Source organism: Talaromyces rugulosus, chromosome I (assembly GCF_013368755.1).
Source record: "Talaromyces rugulosus chromosome I, complete sequence".
NCBI lineage: Eukaryota > Fungi > Ascomycota > Eurotiomycetes > Eurotiales > Trichocomaceae > Talaromyces > Talaromyces rugulosus.
Genome location: NC_049561.1, coordinates 7,034,346 through 7,051,690, shown reverse-complemented (window position 1 = coordinate 7,051,690; position 17,345 = coordinate 7,034,346). Strand labels below are relative to the sequence as shown.

The 17,345-nt window shown below is 50.4% G+C and overlaps 6 protein-coding genes across 6 annotated transcripts; 2 read left to right on the top strand and 4 right to left on the bottom strand.

The window, feature by feature from the left end:
* Positions 1-157: 157 nt before the first annotated feature.
* TRUGW13939_02403 (uncharacterized protein) lies at positions 158-2,347 on the bottom strand (the record flags this gene model as incomplete). Its single annotated transcript, XM_035485597.1, has 1 exon — positions 158-2,347. The coding sequence occupies one exon, from the start codon at positions 2,345-2,347 to the stop codon at positions 158-160; it is 2,190 nt and encodes a 729-aa protein (XP_035341490.1).
* Positions 2,348-3,077: 730 nt separating this feature from the next.
* Positions 3,078-3,964, top strand: TRUGW13939_02402 (uncharacterized protein; the record flags this gene model as incomplete). The annotated part of the gene is made up of 2 exons (XM_035485596.1): positions 3,078-3,833; positions 3,893-3,964. 2 exons carry the CDS (start codon positions 3,078-3,080, stop codon positions 3,962-3,964), a joined length of 828 nt encoding a protein of 275 aa, XP_035341489.1.
* A 216-nt stretch (positions 3,965-4,180) lies between these two features.
* TRUGW13939_02401 (uncharacterized protein) lies at positions 4,181-5,767 on the bottom strand (the record flags this gene model as incomplete). Its single annotated transcript, XM_035485595.1, has 1 exon — positions 4,181-5,767. The coding sequence occupies one exon, from the start codon at positions 5,765-5,767 to the stop codon at positions 4,181-4,183; it is 1,587 nt and encodes a 528-aa protein (XP_035341488.1).
* A 307-nt stretch (positions 5,768-6,074) lies between these two features.
* TRUGW13939_02400 (uncharacterized protein) lies at positions 6,075-7,163 on the top strand (the record flags this gene model as incomplete). Its single annotated transcript, XM_035485594.1, has 3 exons — positions 6,075-6,160; positions 6,229-6,382; positions 6,441-7,163. 3 exons carry the CDS (start codon positions 6,075-6,077, stop codon positions 7,161-7,163), a joined length of 963 nt encoding a protein of 320 aa, XP_035341487.1.
* A 433-nt stretch (positions 7,164-7,596) lies between these two features.
* On the bottom strand, positions 7,597-11,750 carry TRUGW13939_02399 (uncharacterized protein; the record flags this gene model as incomplete). The annotated part of the gene is made up of 8 exons (XM_035485593.1): positions 7,597-8,567; positions 8,629-8,700; positions 8,763-8,850; positions 8,910-9,063; positions 9,116-9,174; positions 10,411-10,789; positions 10,866-11,585; positions 11,647-11,750. 8 exons carry the CDS (start codon positions 11,748-11,750, stop codon positions 7,597-7,599), a joined length of 2,547 nt encoding a protein of 848 aa, XP_035341486.1.
* Positions 11,751-12,222: 472 nt separating this feature from the next.
* Positions 12,223-15,046, bottom strand: TRUGW13939_02398 (uncharacterized protein; the record flags this gene model as incomplete). Its single annotated transcript, XM_035485592.1, has 2 exons — positions 12,223-14,436; positions 14,492-15,046. 2 exons carry the CDS (start codon positions 15,044-15,046, stop codon positions 12,223-12,225), a joined length of 2,769 nt encoding a protein of 922 aa, XP_035341485.1.
* Positions 15,047-17,345: the final 2,299 nt, after the last annotated feature.

Sequence of the window (17,345 nt, the reverse complement as noted above, 5' to 3'; positions counted from 1 at the left end):
TCTCTGTAGATTCATATATAATATGTACATAACTTTTCTCGTGCAGTATTAACTGGACGTGAGATTAAACTTATATAGACGAGCAGCAATTGATATTATCTCAATAGATCAAACTCGTCCAGATATATCATCGACGTCTATTACTACATTTATCAAATCATTTGATACACATAAACCCGCATCCTTCTCTAGCTCGTTCGCACGCCCTTTTCAGCATTTGCTCTTCCGTATCCGTCCATTTTACACTTAATTCATTCCATTTCTTCCTAGAATTGTTAAATTCTTCCCGGTGAAGCTTGAGCATAGCATGTAACCGGGAAACTTCTCGTGGGTCGCCGGTGCCGGAGTAAACAACAAACAGCGTACATGACGGGAGAGAATCGTAGATTCTCTTGATGCTATGGACGGTATTTGAAACTGTAGATGCTAGTGAAGGGATGGATGATAAGGTCGTAGCAGAGGTCGTTGGAGTGGTATCCTCTGGTGGAGGAACGACAGTCGCCGATGCGTTGGCATTGTTGGGATCTGGGCGGCGATTACACCAACCCCTGACAACTTCAAGTTCTCTCAGACGCGCCCAAGCAAAATCCACTCCCCCAGAAGGAACCTTGTTATCAGAATCGTCGCCACGGAGGGCGAGCTTGACACCGTCAACAACTTGGTCATCTGTATCACACCCAATAGAGACGGTTGCCTGAGACCCGAATCCTCTCTCGGGGCTACCCCAGTCAATAATTGCGCCAGTACGGCCATCGGCTTTGTCAGTCTTGACAGATCTTCCAAGTCTGCGAAAGATGCTTTCAGTGTTGGCGTCAGAAGTTCCCCAACGCTCGCCTTTTTCACACTTTTGCTTCACGAGTTCAAGAACGGACCGGGCGTCCTCAATGGAGTCATGACCTGCTTGTCCTTTTTGGATTTCTTTGCCGAGGTATTTTTGGCAAAGCCATTTGAGGGAACTCTTCAAAGGAGGTCCACGAGGGTGGGGGTATATGATTGCTGTATCAACAATGAAGGGATGTGTGAGCTTGAGTGCGTTGAGATCGGAATTGAGCGAATGTCCGACAAGGATAGTGCGAGGGGTGAGGATTTCAAGGAGTTCTCTTTGGATGTCTGCAAGAGTAGTTGTTACTGGGTCGAGCATTTCCTCGGTGATACCAGAATATTGCGTCAAATAGTTAATGATTGGCAAGTCTGGTTTGACGAGCTTATCCAAAATAACCTTGCCATCCCACTTGACCAAACTGATTCGAGTCAGCTCTGATTTCCCACCTTCTGTGATGCACATTTCACAGTCCAAGCCTAGCACTTCTCGTCCGGCGGTCATGCTTCCGTCTTGGATATCCAACTCGGGCGGCTCGCCATCAGCAATAGAATCCACCTTCGAATGTACCCAGCCACTAGCTACAGAAGCGCCCATGCTATGGCGAATGTCTTCCTCTGCTGAAGTTTCCTCGGGTGCATCGAAGGCTGGGTGTAATACATAGTCATTTTCCCTCAGGTCTCCTTTGGTACTGACAAATGTAGTAATCGGGGTCCGCTTGGGGATAAAGCTTTTGTCCACACGAGGTGGCCGGGGTCCTTTCTTGGGTTCTCCCTGAGTCTTTGGCAGCTGAGAGAGCAGTATAGCTTGCAGAGGCGAGTGTATTTTGTTGTATTTGCTGTCTCCTGGTGCTTTGACCGGCCAGATGTGAGGAAACATATCAGCGAGTTCGTGGAGAGGTTCCGGTAGTGACTCTCGAGAAAGAGCACGAGGATTGAACCGATGAGACTTGTCAGCGAGAGGAAGGCCTTTCTTCCATCGCTCAAAGTCATCGTTTACCACTTTCTCTTGTTCTTGCTTGTCGGCGTTCTCTTCGTCCTTGTCGTCCTGACCAGGATGCGTGTCCAGTGGTATCGAGCCATCAAACATGCCAATCTCAAGTCCCGGGACCATTACAACTGCAATCTTCTTCACATGACCTGAATGCCTCATAGATATCCATTGCGGCGCAACGCCATCCCCAAAACAATATAGCAATAACCCCTGTAGATCGGCAATTCGAATCGAAGATTGTAATCTCCCTTCGACATAGGTCAAGGTCGGATATTTAACCTTTTGTCCGTCATCGCCCCTCCGCTTCTTCTTTGCGACTTGTTTGCTGCCGTCCGCACTCAACCTGGCGGCGCTGTGGAGGTCGCCATCAGAAGCCGACGGTTCTACCGTGGTCGTCGGCGACTCGGGAGAGTCTTGTAGAAGTGACAATGTTTGTCCGACGCCAAATCTGCTTTCTCCAGCCGAAGGAGGAATCACTGGGTCACCGTAGTCGTCGAGCTCGCGCTTGCGTTTGGTGCTGCCATTCCAGGTCATGGCGACGTCACCCTTGTGGAAGTGTATGAACTAGCGCGGTAAAAGAGTCTAGAGCATGCCGACGCTCACGACATAGGCTGAAAGACCAGAGAAAACGGGGGCAATGCGTGCTAGAGAGCTCTCTCGGAACTGCAAAATAATTTCAGAGGAAAGCGGATCCGGGGCGCTTATCTCTGCACGTGACCGGTATCGATAAGTATTTTAAGTTCTCCGTGTGCTGACAAATGTGACAATACGGTACCAGCGGCGTATTGATCTTATAAGATTGATAAAGCACGCCGGATGCCCGAAACGGCCAAGGCCAAGAGCGCGCGTGGACTTGCATTTTGTTGGTGTAGAGAGTAGGCCAATGCCGCAGGACGGGGTTCGTCCTATGACTCTACATAAGCAATGATAATAATAATAAATGAGTGCAACATGAGTAATCATGAAAACCTCGTCTTGGTGTCGATGGCGTCACCCCCGTAAGAAATCTTTTCCGGCCGCCGACCGAGCTCTATCCGAATATCGCAGTCCTTTTGCCCGCCTGCTGACCATCAAAGTCTTCCCGCTACGCTTTATTATTCCTGCTGCTTACTTTTTCTTCTCTTCTTGACCAGTGCATATCCAGGCTCTTCGAAGACTCCATCCGAATAGTGCGGCCAAAACAACTACCTGTTTTCCCCCCCTCGCATACCCCGCCGTCTATCCCTCGTACAGCGGTTCAAAAAAAACAAAAAGAGAGGCAAAAATGTCGACTCTCCAAGAAATCACATCTGAATCGGAATTCAGCACACATATTTCGTCGCTCGCTCCTTCTACGGTCCTTGTCCTCTACTTCCACACTCCCTGGGCAGCACCATGTACCCAAATGCGCACAATCCTCAGCACTCTCGCTGCTGGCTACCCGGTCACGTCCCCACCGACAACATCTTTTATTAGCATCAATGCCGAGGAACTTCCTGATGTCTCCGAGGAATACGACGTCACAGCTGTACCGTTCGTCGTCTTGGTCAAAAATAAAGAACTCCTCGAGTCTATCAGCGGCAGCGACGCAATCAAAGTGCGCGATGCGATTGAACGGCACGCTGGGCAACCGTCTTCAAGCTCAGGCACGCCAGCAGGCGCAAAATCAACTATCCCACCGGTGCTGAATGCCACGCCTCGCGATTCCGGGGCCTCGGGTGCAGCAACAGAAAACCCGGTCGACTCTTCAGCTGCTGCGGCGACGACAACCCCGCAGGAAAGCAAAGAAGCCCTCTTTGCGCGTCTCGCTGAGCTCGTCAAGGCTGCTCCAGTCATGCTTTTTATGAAGGGCAGCCCCAGCTCGCCTCAATGTGGCTTCAGCCGTCAACTTGTCGCTATCCTACGAGAAAACGGAGTTAAGTATGGGTTTTTCAATATTCTGGCAGATGAGGACGTCCGCCAGGGACTGAAGGAGTTTGCGGAATGGCCAACTTTCCCTCAGTTGTGGGTACAAGGTGAACTTGTGGGTGGGTTAGATATTGTAAGTTTCCTTTTTGTTCTTTATGCACGTCGAGTCGCCTGCTAATGCCCTCTGTTTAGGTCAAGGAAGAAATTGAAGCAGACCCGGATTTCCTCAAGGCTTATGCTGTTCAGCAGCCATCAGCCGCATAACTTGGCTTTAAAAGAAAGACCCAAAAAATCATGATTGTAGAGACGAATACCCATTAACTTTAACAAATATACTTTCTTACTTTTAAGTCTCTTATAGAAAAGAATAATTTGTTGGCAAGTCTATGATATGAATATTTGCATTTTCAAGACTAGACCGGTTCGACAGTGATACTATCAATTGATGTAGCATTACCAAAAAATGGACAGATGTATACCCTATAGCGCGCTATCATCGGCCTCACGTTGACTTTCATTGAATACCCCGGCCTTTCTCTTCGTCGTGAAGAGCTTACTATTCACATCGCTCCCATCAACGTACGCCCCAGCAAGCCACCTCTCTCCGCTGGTCGTATCAAATGCGCGTCGAGCGTGCAGCACACGCCGGTTCTCAAAGATGACACACTCGCCGGGATTCAGTTTCAGCTCGAAGATCCGACTGGGTTCTTCGATATTTTTGGTGAATTTTTTGAGTGCGTTAATTAAGCGCGACGCATCCCGTGCCCATTTTTTCCCTTGTTCCTGGTCAACCTCAAAGGGGCCTTGGAAAGGAGGGGAGTAGTTGATATGTTTGATCGATTTGTTACGACGAATATTGGCTTGTTGCGCAACTTCGATAACCGGTCGAGTCGTTCTATAATAATGATCCTCGTGGTTATAATGATAAGGCAATTCGCTGTGAGATAAGACGGACCAGGACGACGGGTCGAGGTCTCTTGCTGCAGAATAAGCATCTACAAAGAGAGACTCGCCGCCGTTGCACGAGTTTTTCAGACAATGCAATAGCTGGTATCCTGGCGGGTCAGTCATGTATAGCAGATCCATGTGGAAGCCCAAGTTCTGGTTCGTGTACGCAACGTTTTTGGCTTTTGGGTCGTTTCGCACGTCCCATGTCTGGCCATAGAACGAATTACGCAGAGGCCCGAGGCGTGTTGCCAGCTGCTCAGCCATTTGTCGAGAGTCTGGTATGTCTTTGATGAAAATCAGGCCGTACTGTGACAACGCATTGAGGGTTTCATGGAATTTGTCCTCGTTCTCCATGTAATCATTGTAGGTAACCCAGTGCTGAGCCTCATCCATATCGCTCTTGTTCCAAAGAGTCTGCTTCCTGTTCTGGGTTTCTTTTTTGAAAAAATAACTAGCTGGGTAGCCAATTTCGTCGGCAGAAAACCGCGTCACATGGGATGAGTCGTATCCGGGCACATCAGTGGCCCATTGGATCTCCAGGATTTTTTCCTCGTCGATGTGCGAATCATCTAGCCATCTCATCCGACGCGGCATTATTCTTTCGGGTATATCACTCAAGCGGAAGTTGCGCTGCTTTGTTTTCGGGTCAACACAGAGAGGGCATGTGCAAGCATCGCGGAGCTGATGGTAATAAACACTCATATCGCGGCATGTCTCTTGTGTCTTTTTGGTGCATGGCAACCTGACCTGAGCATAGTGTACACCGGCTTCCTTAATGGCACCCTTGAAAGCCAGTCTGGCGTTTTCCTTGTTCCATTCATCGATGCTGTCAAAGTCCGTCTGTGTTTTCCAAGCCTGGTCCTCTGCAATTTGGGCCTTGAGGTTGCTTAGGGATAAGTTGTTTTGTATCTTTTTTGGAGTAAATTTCCGCGAGGGTCCATTCGGATTGCTTTCTAATGTCGCAGCAGTCGTTGACTGTGCAGCTCCTGGAGCTAATTCTACTGGCTGGGCCCCGTCGTCAGAATACCACCTGCGAACAGGATGCGTTGCGCAGAATTGCGTTGCCCTGGTCGCAGGCCACCGCGAGCGGCGGAGCAGCAAAGCGACCGGACGATACATTTAGCAGTGAGAGGTGGTTGTGGTCGTTGTTGTTAAGAGAGGATAGAAGAACCGAGGTTAATAATGTCTGATAGATTAATAGATTAAATTACCCGCCGGTACGCGCCGGTACAAAACATGCTCGCACGACGTCACGTCAAAGTTACCGCTGTGCGATAAGAGAATTTAACCACAACAACAATAATGCAACGTTATCTTCCAACTCTTTTCCTTCCCTCTCTTCGGTTCGGTCTCAATGCGATAGCCTAGACCTCAAGTCTTTTTCTTTCCCTTCCTTTTCACTCCGTGGTGATAATCGCCGAATGGCATGTCTGCCGGAGGAGAACACCTCAAAGATGAAGGCACAAAGACGCAGGTCGTCATTGCAGGAGGCGCAGCTGGTCTAGTCTCAAGGTGTGTTTTGTTGTTCACATGAAGCAAAAGCATTTACGGCCCACGACTAACTATTTGCGACTTGCAAGATTCTGCATTGCGCCTCTTGACGTTGTCAAAATTCGCCTACAGCTGCAAGTCCATTCGCTCTCCGACCCGGTTTCGCATCATGGAATCAAGGGGCCGATTTATAAAGGAACGCTTTCGACGATGAAGGCGATTGTCAGGGAAGAAGGGATAACTGTATGTTTGTTTTGCCTCCAGACAGTACATTCCAACTCCTTGCTAACACCAGCGAAAGAGCCTGTGGAAAGGGAACATATCTGCTGAGCTCCTTTACGTTTGTTACGGCGGCGCCCAGTTCACGGCTTATCGCACCACAACCCAAGCCCTACAGCAACTCCCACACCGTCTACCACAGTCTGTCGAGTCCTTTGTAGCGGGCGCGGTCGCCGGCGGCCTCGCCACAGCATTCACATACCCTCTCGATCTGCTGCGCACGCGATTTGCGGCGCAGGGCAAGGAACGAATATATACGTCAATACTGTCCTCCATCCGGGATATCGGTCGGCATGAAGGTGCTCGCGGATTCTTCCGTGGCTGTTCGGCCGCTATCTCTCAAATCGTGCCATACATGGGTCTATTCTTCACGACATACGAGGGCCTGCGCCCAGCGCTGACCCAGATGGACAATCTACCTTTTGGGTCCGGTGACGCTGTGGCTGGCGTGATTGCCAGCGTCACAGCTAAAACAGGAGTGTTTCCGCTCGACTTGGTGCGCAAACGGTTGCAGGTGCAAGGCCCGCATCGCTCGCGGTATGTGCATACGAATATTCCAGAGTACCGCGGCGTGCTCAGCACCATGTCGGTGATACTCCGGACGCAAGGGGTGCGCGGTCTGTATCGTGGACTAACAGTCAGCTTGATCAAAGCTGCTCCTGCCAGTGCGGTGACTATGTGGACATATGAACACGTGCTCAAGACGCTCCAAGAGAATGCGCAAAAGAGGAGAGAGACCAGCTGAGAACTACATCATCATCATCATTATCATCATCACTATAATAATCGGATAAATGGGCGTTTGGAGGATTTATGGAGGGTTTTTACTAGCTACAATAGATCAGAGGCGATCTCTACAAATAGAATAATAATAAACTTCCTCAGCTACTGAAGAATCACGATGAATTAAAAAGGTTCATTCGTCGCCAGAGTTTGACTCCAGGCGACCAAAACATTCGTTTAAGCAAACAAAAAGGGTTGTCAGAAAATCATCACGGAAGGGCAGGAGTATATGTGCGACGCGTGGTCTCTCTGCTCAATGAACGGAAACAAACACAGACGATGGAAAGTATGGAACAGTAAAATAAATTCCACATAATTTCGCAAGGGATTTGCGGAGTGACTTGGAAGTAATATCAAAGAGAAAAAAGAAGCCCAAATATTGCTTTTTTTTTCCCCTAGTACTCGGGTTCCTCCTCAATCTCCTCGATGCCGTCGCTGGCAACCTCCTCGTAATCCTTCTCCAGAGCAGCCAAGTCCTCACGGGCTTCGGAAAACTCGCCTTCCTCCATACCTTCGCCGACGTACCAGTGCACAAAGGCGCGCTTAGAGTACATGAGATCGAACTTGTGGTCTAGACGGCTCCAGGCCTCGGCAATGGCAGTTGTGTTGGAAAGCATGCTGACGGAGCGGTCAACAGGGGCGAGCTCGCCGCCGGGCACACGTACGGGCTTCTGGTAGTTGATACCGAGCTTGAAACCGGTAGGGCACCACTCGACAAGGTTGAAGGAAGCCTTGGCCTTGAGCGAGGCGATAGCAGCATTGCAGTCACGGGGAACAGCATCACCACGGTAGAGAAGGGCAACCGCCATGTACTTGCCGTTGCGAGGGTCGCAGACAACCATCTGATTGTTGGGTTCAAAGCACTGGAAGGTGAGGTCGCTGACCTTGAAACTCTCGTGGGAGCTGCGATTGCTGGAGACCACGGGGGCGTAGGAGATCAATGGGTAGTGGATACGAGGGTAGGGGACCAAGTTGGTCTGGAACTCGTTTAGGTCGACATTGAGAGCGCCGTCGAAGCGGAGGGATGAAGTGATGGAGCTGACGACCTGAGCGATCAGGCGGTTGAGGTGCTCGTAGCTGGGACGGGGGATGTCCAGGTTGCGACGGCAAATGTCGTACACGGCTTCGTTGTCAACCAAGAAGGTGCAGTCCGAGTGCTCAATGGTGCTGTGGGTGGACAGAACGGCGTTGTAGGGCTCGACAACGGCGGTGGAAACACGAGGGGCAGGGTAGACGGCGAACTCCAGCTTGCACTTCTTTCCATAGTCGGTTGCGAGGCGTTCGAGCAACAGGGCACCAAAACCGGAGCCAGTGCCACCACCGAAGGAGTGGAAGATCAAGAAGCCCTGGAGGGATGTGCAGTTATCTAAATTCTCTGATCAGCAATGCGAGCGGATGGTTAGCGTTGGCCGAGGCAATAGACGTACCAGCCACGCGGCGAATGCGGTCAATGACACTGTCGACCAGCTCCTTTCCAATAGTGTAGTGACCACGGGCATCTGTGAAAAAAAAAATTCTCTTTAGTATTCGAATTGCTAGTCTTGCCGTGATGGAGGCGTACAGTTGTTGGCAGCATCTTCCTTGCCGCTAATCAGCATTTCGGGGTGGAACAGCGAACGGTATTCACCAGTCCTGATTTCGTCGATGGGCTGGACAGGTCAGCATTTTGATGTTCTTTTCCTAGCAAACATCAGGCAGCTCGACATACCGAGGGGTCCAGATCGACGAAAATGGAGCGAGGCACATATTTACCATCCCTGGTCTCACTGAAGAAGGTATCGAAGGAGCCAGACTCGCCAACATCGTGGGCGGGCTCAGGGTCGATTCTTCCGTCGGCTTTCAGGCCGTGTTCGAGCAGGTATCTAACAAGACGTTCAGTATGCGATTCGAGGCAGAATGGCGGTGAGAACCTACAGCTCCCAGGCGCTGTTTCCGAGCTGGGCACCGGCCTGGCCAATGTGAAGATGGAGGATCTGATAGCACAGTCAAGTGTCAGCGGTGGAAAAGCTAAAAGGCAATTGCTCTTGGAGCGTGATTCGGGATAGAGCACGAAGCAGGAGAAGCAGGCATGACCTAACTTTCAGGGGAACGGGAAAGGTGGGGGGGTGTAAACAAAGATGAAGGGGAATCAGAACAGTACCTCGCCGCGCATTGTGACTGTTCAGCAGACACCGAGTTTTCTGGTGTGGGAAGGAGGAGGAGTTGGATGATGAAGGCAGCACAGCAACCAAAGCAACCAAACTTGAGAAAGTTGAAGCGGAGAGAGCGAGCGAGCGAGCACGACAGGACGAACGACGACGATGACGAACTAATTGGGAACAGGCGGTCGGCGTCACTGGCGCTAGCCACGCTGTCCGCCAATCATCACGGCTAGAAAGGGGCCCACTGGGGGGCTTCCCACCAATAGCGGGCCGCGGTGCTGTACCTCTGGACCCACCAGCCCCACCGCTGGTTTGTCGATCGCGCACCAAGTCACTCAGTGCAGAGACAGCTTCAATGCTCAAGACCGTAGCTGGGGGAAGGCTGCTAGCGGAATAATTTGTGTTTTTTTTTAGGAAATTATGCTGCAATTGGGCTGCTGTCGTGCTGCTGCTGTTGCGGCGTGCAATGCGGGGAGCTTTTGTGTTGGTCCCGAAGCGGTAAAGCGTGTTTTAGCCGGCTGCCGATTGGTCGATTCTTATACTATATACATGTATCATGTATGCATGTATGCATGTATACCTCTTGGCTGTACTTGTTATCTACATCTCTTAAAGTTACATGTATATCCTTATAACCCAAACCTAAACATCCTGTCTATATATAAGAGTTAGTCTAACTATCTAACCCTATATTTTCAGTATAAACGCATAATAGTGATCATAGGGAACTATATAATGTATATATATAGATGTCTCTCATCTCCATATAGATGTCAGACCTAGACAAAGGCAAACGTGCCCAACTACACGTACCATTTTAACGTCCTAGTCAACAGCCTGATCAGTATTTAAGGGGCCAGTTACTTTCAGAAGACGGCCACAGGACATTGTCTTTGAGACAAATGCCACTAGACCCGAAGAAAGGAGGGCATTTGATAGTTGGCCACAGCTGCAATAGAATACGTTGTCTTTTGCTAAATTTGATATTGTTATTATTACTTACAGTCAGAAATCTTTTATACAATGCTAAGTATCCATTAGCTCGGTCAAGCACGGGGCATGAAACACCTTCCCCTGGACCACGCCCACGACAGTGTACGTCGCAACAACAAGCCACAACAACGTCACGGCCACCGAAAACACCGTACCCAGCACCAGCAGAAATGGCGAGCCCAGCTCGCGACCTAGCTGACAGGTGCTCGCCGCAAACACGCCCAGCGGAAACGTGAACCCCCACCAGCCGATATTGAAAGGGAACTTGCGCGTATGCACAATCGCTCCCAGCGCCAGAAACAGCCACAGCAGCCCAAACCCCCAGAGCACGAGCGCGCTGATGAAGCCCAGCGCGCAAAACACGTCGCCGGTGATTGCAGGCAGGGAATTTGACGGCGGAGTGCCCGTGGTATGCGCAAAGACCGAGCGAGAGAGCAGCCCGAGTTTTTGAATTCTATCTTACGTCAGAGACATCCGAGATAGGATAGACATGATGATATATATAAAAAGGGCGGAAAACTCACACATACCCGCCCTGGCCCAGCGGGCCCAGGGGGAGAAATACGCTGGCAATGACTTTTTTTGGTGGCAGTTTGTAAAGTGTCAATCGCTGCAGGTAGATCGTCGTCACCATCAGCGCCGTTGGAAGACCGATCCCGAAGAGCACGTAACTAGCCATGACCGTCCACTGCGCGTGCTGCGCATTCGGCAGTATCTCGGCCACTACAGCCCCGGACGCCGCGGCCACAATGGGACTGATAATGGGGAGCAGCCAGACGGCAGTCATGGAGGACAGATCCATTTCCTTCATGTGCATCATCCTGGGAGGGGGGATTGTCAGTGTTTTGCGTACTTTGATATAAAGATGAGAGGGGATATACAGCAGAGCAGGCATCGTAAAGGCAGTCAGCACCGAAACCACCGCATCAAACAGCCACATACCCCAGGCAAAGTTGCGCGTCCACTCGCCCCAGGCCGGCACGCACACAAAGACAAACATGTTGATCAGCGTGGCAAACCCCATAGGAAACGTGCCGATGAACATGGACTGCACGGGATGGCGGATCATCGTCACGAAGATCCGGGGGTACAGGGCATATCGAAGAATGGTCATCACGCAAAACACAAAAAACAGTAGCACGTTGAGCGCAAACAGCACGATTGAAATATAGTACAGCCAGCGGCCGTTGTAGGGCAGGGTGTTGAGAAGGATCGACGTGATGCCCGTGCCCATATTGACCGAGAACCAGCTGCAGCATTAATCAGCCTATCTGAATAAGCATGCAGTGATAGATAGAGAGATATGCATACGAAGGAGTAAAGTTGCGCAGAACTCGTCGCCACCCCATATCATGCTTGGATATGTCCCGAGGAGGCTCCATTGTCCTTATTGCGTCTGCTCTTGTCGCAGCCATGCTGGACAAGTCTAATCTGTGAGATGGTCGTTCAGTAAATTTATTTAAATTTGCCGTTCGATTATAATAATATATCAATGCATCTTGGACTATCTCTGTTGGTTAAAGATTATTAAGAGCTGTCTCGGCCGGGAAGGAATTGTCTGTTACGTCATCGGCCGAATATACATTTACTCCAAGGAGAAAGGTCTAACTATAACATCCATTACTCTATAATTCTTTTTGAAACATGTTCTGCTCAATCAACTCTATTCATCGCTGGCTGGTATCAACATCGCTAGTATATGTAAGCGTAGGTATGGCCGGAATCAACTTCCTCGGACATCAATCAATATGACATAACAAATCCTGGCCTCTGCCTTGTTTAAATGCAAATGCAAATGCAAAAAAGAAAGACCCATCTATAAACAATTAAAGGGAATAGGGGAAAAAAGTATTTACAGCGCAACTTCTTCTACTTCCGGTACGTTATTCAACCCTCCTTGCGCTCATCCGTAGGAGACGCAATATCAGGCATCGTAGGAACCCGGCTCATCTCGTACCGGCCCTGCTCCATCAAGTCCTCTTCATCTGTGCCCAGTCTGCTAGAGGTGTGCTGCGAACCGAAGCGCGACAGGAAGCGATTACGCGGCGCCGACGATGAGCGACTCACCCGCGAAGACAGTCGAGACTCGGTCGATCGACGGCCATCTTGGGCTACAAGACCGCCCTGCACCCGCGCCGATGACGAGTTCGATGGGCGAGGTGATGCTGCGGCCTCGTCCTCCCGGATTCGAGCCTCTCGATTGGCGTTGCGAACGACTTCTTCGAGCCGCGACGGATTTCGGTCTTCAAAAACGTCGCCCATAAGATCGCCCGCCATCATTGCTGAAGTGCCCAGTGAAAAATCGACATGGCGACCCGGCCGCGACAAGGATTCTCCGCGTGCACGCGCTGCCGCCGTGACAGACCCCTTGCGCAAGATCGAGTGCTGGGGGCGCGGTGCGGTTCCGGTGCTGGCCGCCGAGTCTTCGGGCAGGTTCGGGTCGCGTTCTTCCAGGATGGTTTCCGGCTGTTGGGGTTGACGAGTGGTGTTGTTGTTATCATCATTATTATGGGTAGACGCGGCATAGCTGGGTGGTTGGCCATGGTGGGTGACATGATAGGGGTAGTTGACATGGGCACCCTGGAGGTTCATACGAGGTCCTTCGATACCGATTTCTTGCATGGAGACCATCAGCATACAAATAAACTTATTGCGTCGTTGGAGACGGAGGCCTTCGTTCTGCCAGTTAGACTTGTAGAAAAACACAATGTTCAGTGTCAGCGAAAAGGCCTCGGTGACCTCTCGTAGCTCGGTGATGATGTTTGGCTGGTATTCGCGCTTCTCCGCGCGCACAAACTCCAAAAGTCGCTGGCGTAGGCCGTCCATCTGCTCGATCGAAGTACCGTACTTGATGACAATAGGCACGGCTTCGGCCAGTCCACCAGACCGGCGCTGGTTGAGGATAAACAGGGTGTTCAGATAGCTGTTTGGCGCCTGCACGATGTGGCCTTGCATCTTCTTGAATTCGGTATACAACAGAGAAATCTCCTTGACAAAGTAGTCGTCACCCGTCAGGTTGTCGCCCGTGTTGCCGTAGATGGTGACGCGGTCTCCGACGTCAAAGGGATGCTTGACAAAGACGAAAACAACCGACTGCAGGAATTCCTGCGCCGTGGCAGAAAACAGCCAGGATAAAGCCAGAATGGAAGAGCCGGCCGAAGTAAGCACACCAGCGGCCGAGGTCGAGATCAGCGACAAAAACACAATAAGCGTGATGACGCAGACGACGAAAAATAACACCCCGTCGAGCTTGGTGACGACCGAGTCCAAGTCCTTCAACGAAGCAGTGATGGATTTCCGCTCGCGACCAATCTCGACACAGACGGCCTCGAGTTCTTCCATGGAAATGTCGCCGTTCATGTCCTTGTCGAACATGGTGAAGGCGGCTTCGGCTTCCTCATTGCTATCAAAGGCGGCCTTGAGATCGCCGGAAAAGACGGTGTCAAAGTCAGGGCGGACAAAGGTTCGGTAGAGACGGCGAGCCAGCACCTGGCTGCCCATGTTGGTGGATAGGAGGGCCAGGACGACCTGGTGGGGGTGGTCGCTCCTGGTGACCTTGCGGCCGGTGAAGTCGCCTGCGACGGCACCTGCGACATCACCGACCTTGTTCAGAGTCTTTTTGCCCACGCGCAAGGCGACGCCGGCCACATTCCTCGGGGTTTTGGTGCCCGAATGTCCGGGGCTGCCGGATTCCTCAAAGTCCTCGTCGGTTTCAGTGATGGTGTGGCGGGAGTAGTCATACAACTTGACCAAGCTGCCAATCTGGAACTTGTTGATCTCGATGCGGTCGGCATAGGTCCGGGTGTGGAAGCTGATGGCGATCAACTGAATGATGATTTTCTCGATGAGGTTTAGAATGACGCCAACGAAGATGGAGATGATGACTTTATTCATGGTGTTTTCCCACGACAGCACCGCCTTGTTGCCATTGAGATGATGGTTGATCATGGTGGGCAGAAACGAAATCTCGATTCCCAGCCACCAGAGAAAGAGTGTGATGGGCAGCTCGAGCATGCGGCCCAGATCGCGCCACTTTTTCGCATTGTTGGTGACCATGGAGGCGACGATTCCTATCGCGTGGGGGACACATTTGGCGGCGATCTATGAAAGTCAGTTAGCTGCAGCCTCAACAGAAAAAAGAAAAACGGAAACATACTCGACCGGCCCACAAAGTCAGCCAGAAAATCTCGAGCCAGATGCAGAACCACAGCATGCTCACGCCACCGACATTGGCCGTTTTGAAGACGAGGGCGCCCAGCAGGAGCGGGATCAAGATGATCAGGGTCACGGGCGAGATGTAGAAGAAGTAGCGGACGAGGAAACTGGACTGATGGATGCGCTTGAAGATCCTGGCCAGGCTTGTAGAAGGGTTCTCGGGCGGATTGTAGATGGCGGCCGTCTCGTGCAGCGGGTTGGTCGCGACATCAAACTCGTCGACGGCCTCGGATGGGCGCGAACGAGACCGCTGCAGCGAAGGGCCCTCACTGCGCTGCGTGTTGGACACGACTCGCTCGGCCTCGAGCACGGCCAGGTCATCGTCCAGCCTCAGCGCATGCTCGCGGCGTGCGGACGGCGATGGGTCGGTGAAGCTCGCCTGGGGGATAGAGTTGGTATCCAGGTGGAGCTGGGCAGGCCGGCCAGCGATGCTATCCTCGGTGACAGTCCGGCCGAGGTAGTTGGGCTCGTCAATCTCGTGCACCGGAGTCGTCATTCTGGCACCAGGCCAGGGTTCACAATGAGTGAAGATCGAATGGAAGTCTGATAGACGAACACACGGCGTGAGGAGAGTTGAGTTGACGGACGACAAAAAAACAATTACGACAGGCAATTTCTCTCGGTGGCCAATTCACGAGCAGTCTAGGGGCGGCGGAAAAATAAACGAAAGACACAAAATAAGGATAAACAAAAGTCTGCGATAAGAAAGGAAGAGGGAGAGAGAAAAAAGTTCAAGGTGGGAGGCGCATAGCATTAATTTAGGCGGCCGGTTCGGCACGGGAGGGAGTGTCACTGTCAAGAAAGAGCGTTGGACCGTTGGAGAAAAGAAAGTGGTCTGGGCCGCTGACGACGCCCGCAACGAAGATCGCCTGTGGAGATAGACGATCGGATATTGTATTCTTATCTTGTATTGTTGTCTGTATTCCCCGTGCTCTTGCTGCTACGTATACTCTTATCTTCCATCATCTTCTACTAATACTCCGTACATGCATATCATATGTATTCTGTCCTGTCAGTACTATTGAATCCTGGTGCGTTGATATCCTGCTTGCTCCACTGCGTCTTGGCGGTGGCTGCGTTGATCGTTGCCACCCACTGCATTAATAGATTAATTATTATGCAGTGTATACTCCATCAGCTGTGTGTGATTTGCCGGTCATGCACCTCATCATCTTAATCGCAGTCCATGCGTCCGAGTTGTGACTTGTCACCAGTATACGCAGTAAAAGTAAAAGCAGTGAGCACAGGGAGGAGGGGGAAGGGTGGAGTCATGCATCCAGGCCCTTGGGGGGGTTTTTTTATTTTTATTTTTTTTTCTCCTGATATTTTTTTTAAAAATAATGATTTCCATGTTTCATCGTCATCGACCGCGTTCTCGAACAGTGGCTGAGCGCCACCAGGGGCGAGCCCCTTGCCACGTGACCGCACGTGTCTCTTTGTTTTGCGACGCTGACACATGTTAATTTTATGCATCCGTTGTCCTGTCTGATTATAGTATACGACTCTTTGGTTTTTATAGTATTTTACTTTATTCGAGCGCTTATCAGTGTCAATTAATTAGATAATATTATAATAACATTGAACATTGACATTGGCGATGTGTATGCCGTTTTTTTCCTAGTATATATATACCAGTTGACAGAGCGAATACTGTTTGCATGTTAAATTTTGGACATTTCAATATTGGAAGTAAGAAAATAATTTCGAAACAGGCAGTTATATACATGTAGCTACTGGAATTGGCCTTTTAATAGATTCCAAACCAATTGGCGTTCCAATCAATTGATGCTGTGCAATGTTGTCTTGATAGGATCATTGACATATATATCAGACATGTGCAGGTGAAATATGGTGCACATGTGTGTTCTACACAAAACCATCATTGATCCTTGCCACAGCGACTCCGATGTTTAACTCAGCCGAGGTATGTTTTTCATCATTACTTTCTATAAATCCTTATTTCTGTACTGGAATTTGCTAATTGTCGCATAAAGGGTCTCATTGCAAGCAGATTTATACTCCCGCGCAGAAAGCTCAATGTATTGCAGACGAGGGGCTAGGCCAAAAGGGGATACCGTGTTATGCCCGCAACATTGAAACAGAAGCACCTTCCTTCCCTCCTCAACTTCCCTCGCTTACCTTCATCCTACATCCTTTTATCTATCTTTCAATTACCTTTCCTGTTCGACCAGAGGGGTTATCGAGTCGGCTTTGAGCTTGAGTTTTTCCTCGAACTTTGCAGATCTAGAAGACTTTACCGTCACCTCGTCACTTATTTCAATAACCCTGAATCCCGCGTTACGCGTCGTCCCAAGCCTCATATCCACAACGACGTTGATGGGGTCTATGAGGGAAAGCTAGCACGGAGTGGTCTTCACTGACGACGTAACAATCACGCCAAAGAACGACAATAACCATCAATGTATACCTCTATACCTCTTCATGCTTTATAAACCTACTGACAAAGACTAGGGCCCGTAGAACTTGTCTCGTCAATATTCTTTTTTTCACGAGCTAAGCAAGTAGCGTGACGAAGCACGAGAGACTTTCAGAATACTGATCTCGACTTGTACCATCGAAACCAACTCTTCGTATAGCTTCCATGTGCACATCAACAACGAATGGGACCTCGACTTTCTAAAGTCAGTTTGCCGAAGCATATTTCACTTTGAAAGTGCAATCAACGTGCCTTTGCCCGAGGATAGAGGATGCAACGAGTATGGATCGTGCGTCCTATCGGGTTTCCTAAACCTAAATGCGGATTTTGGTGACTGGAGCCCCTTTGAGGGTGCTCC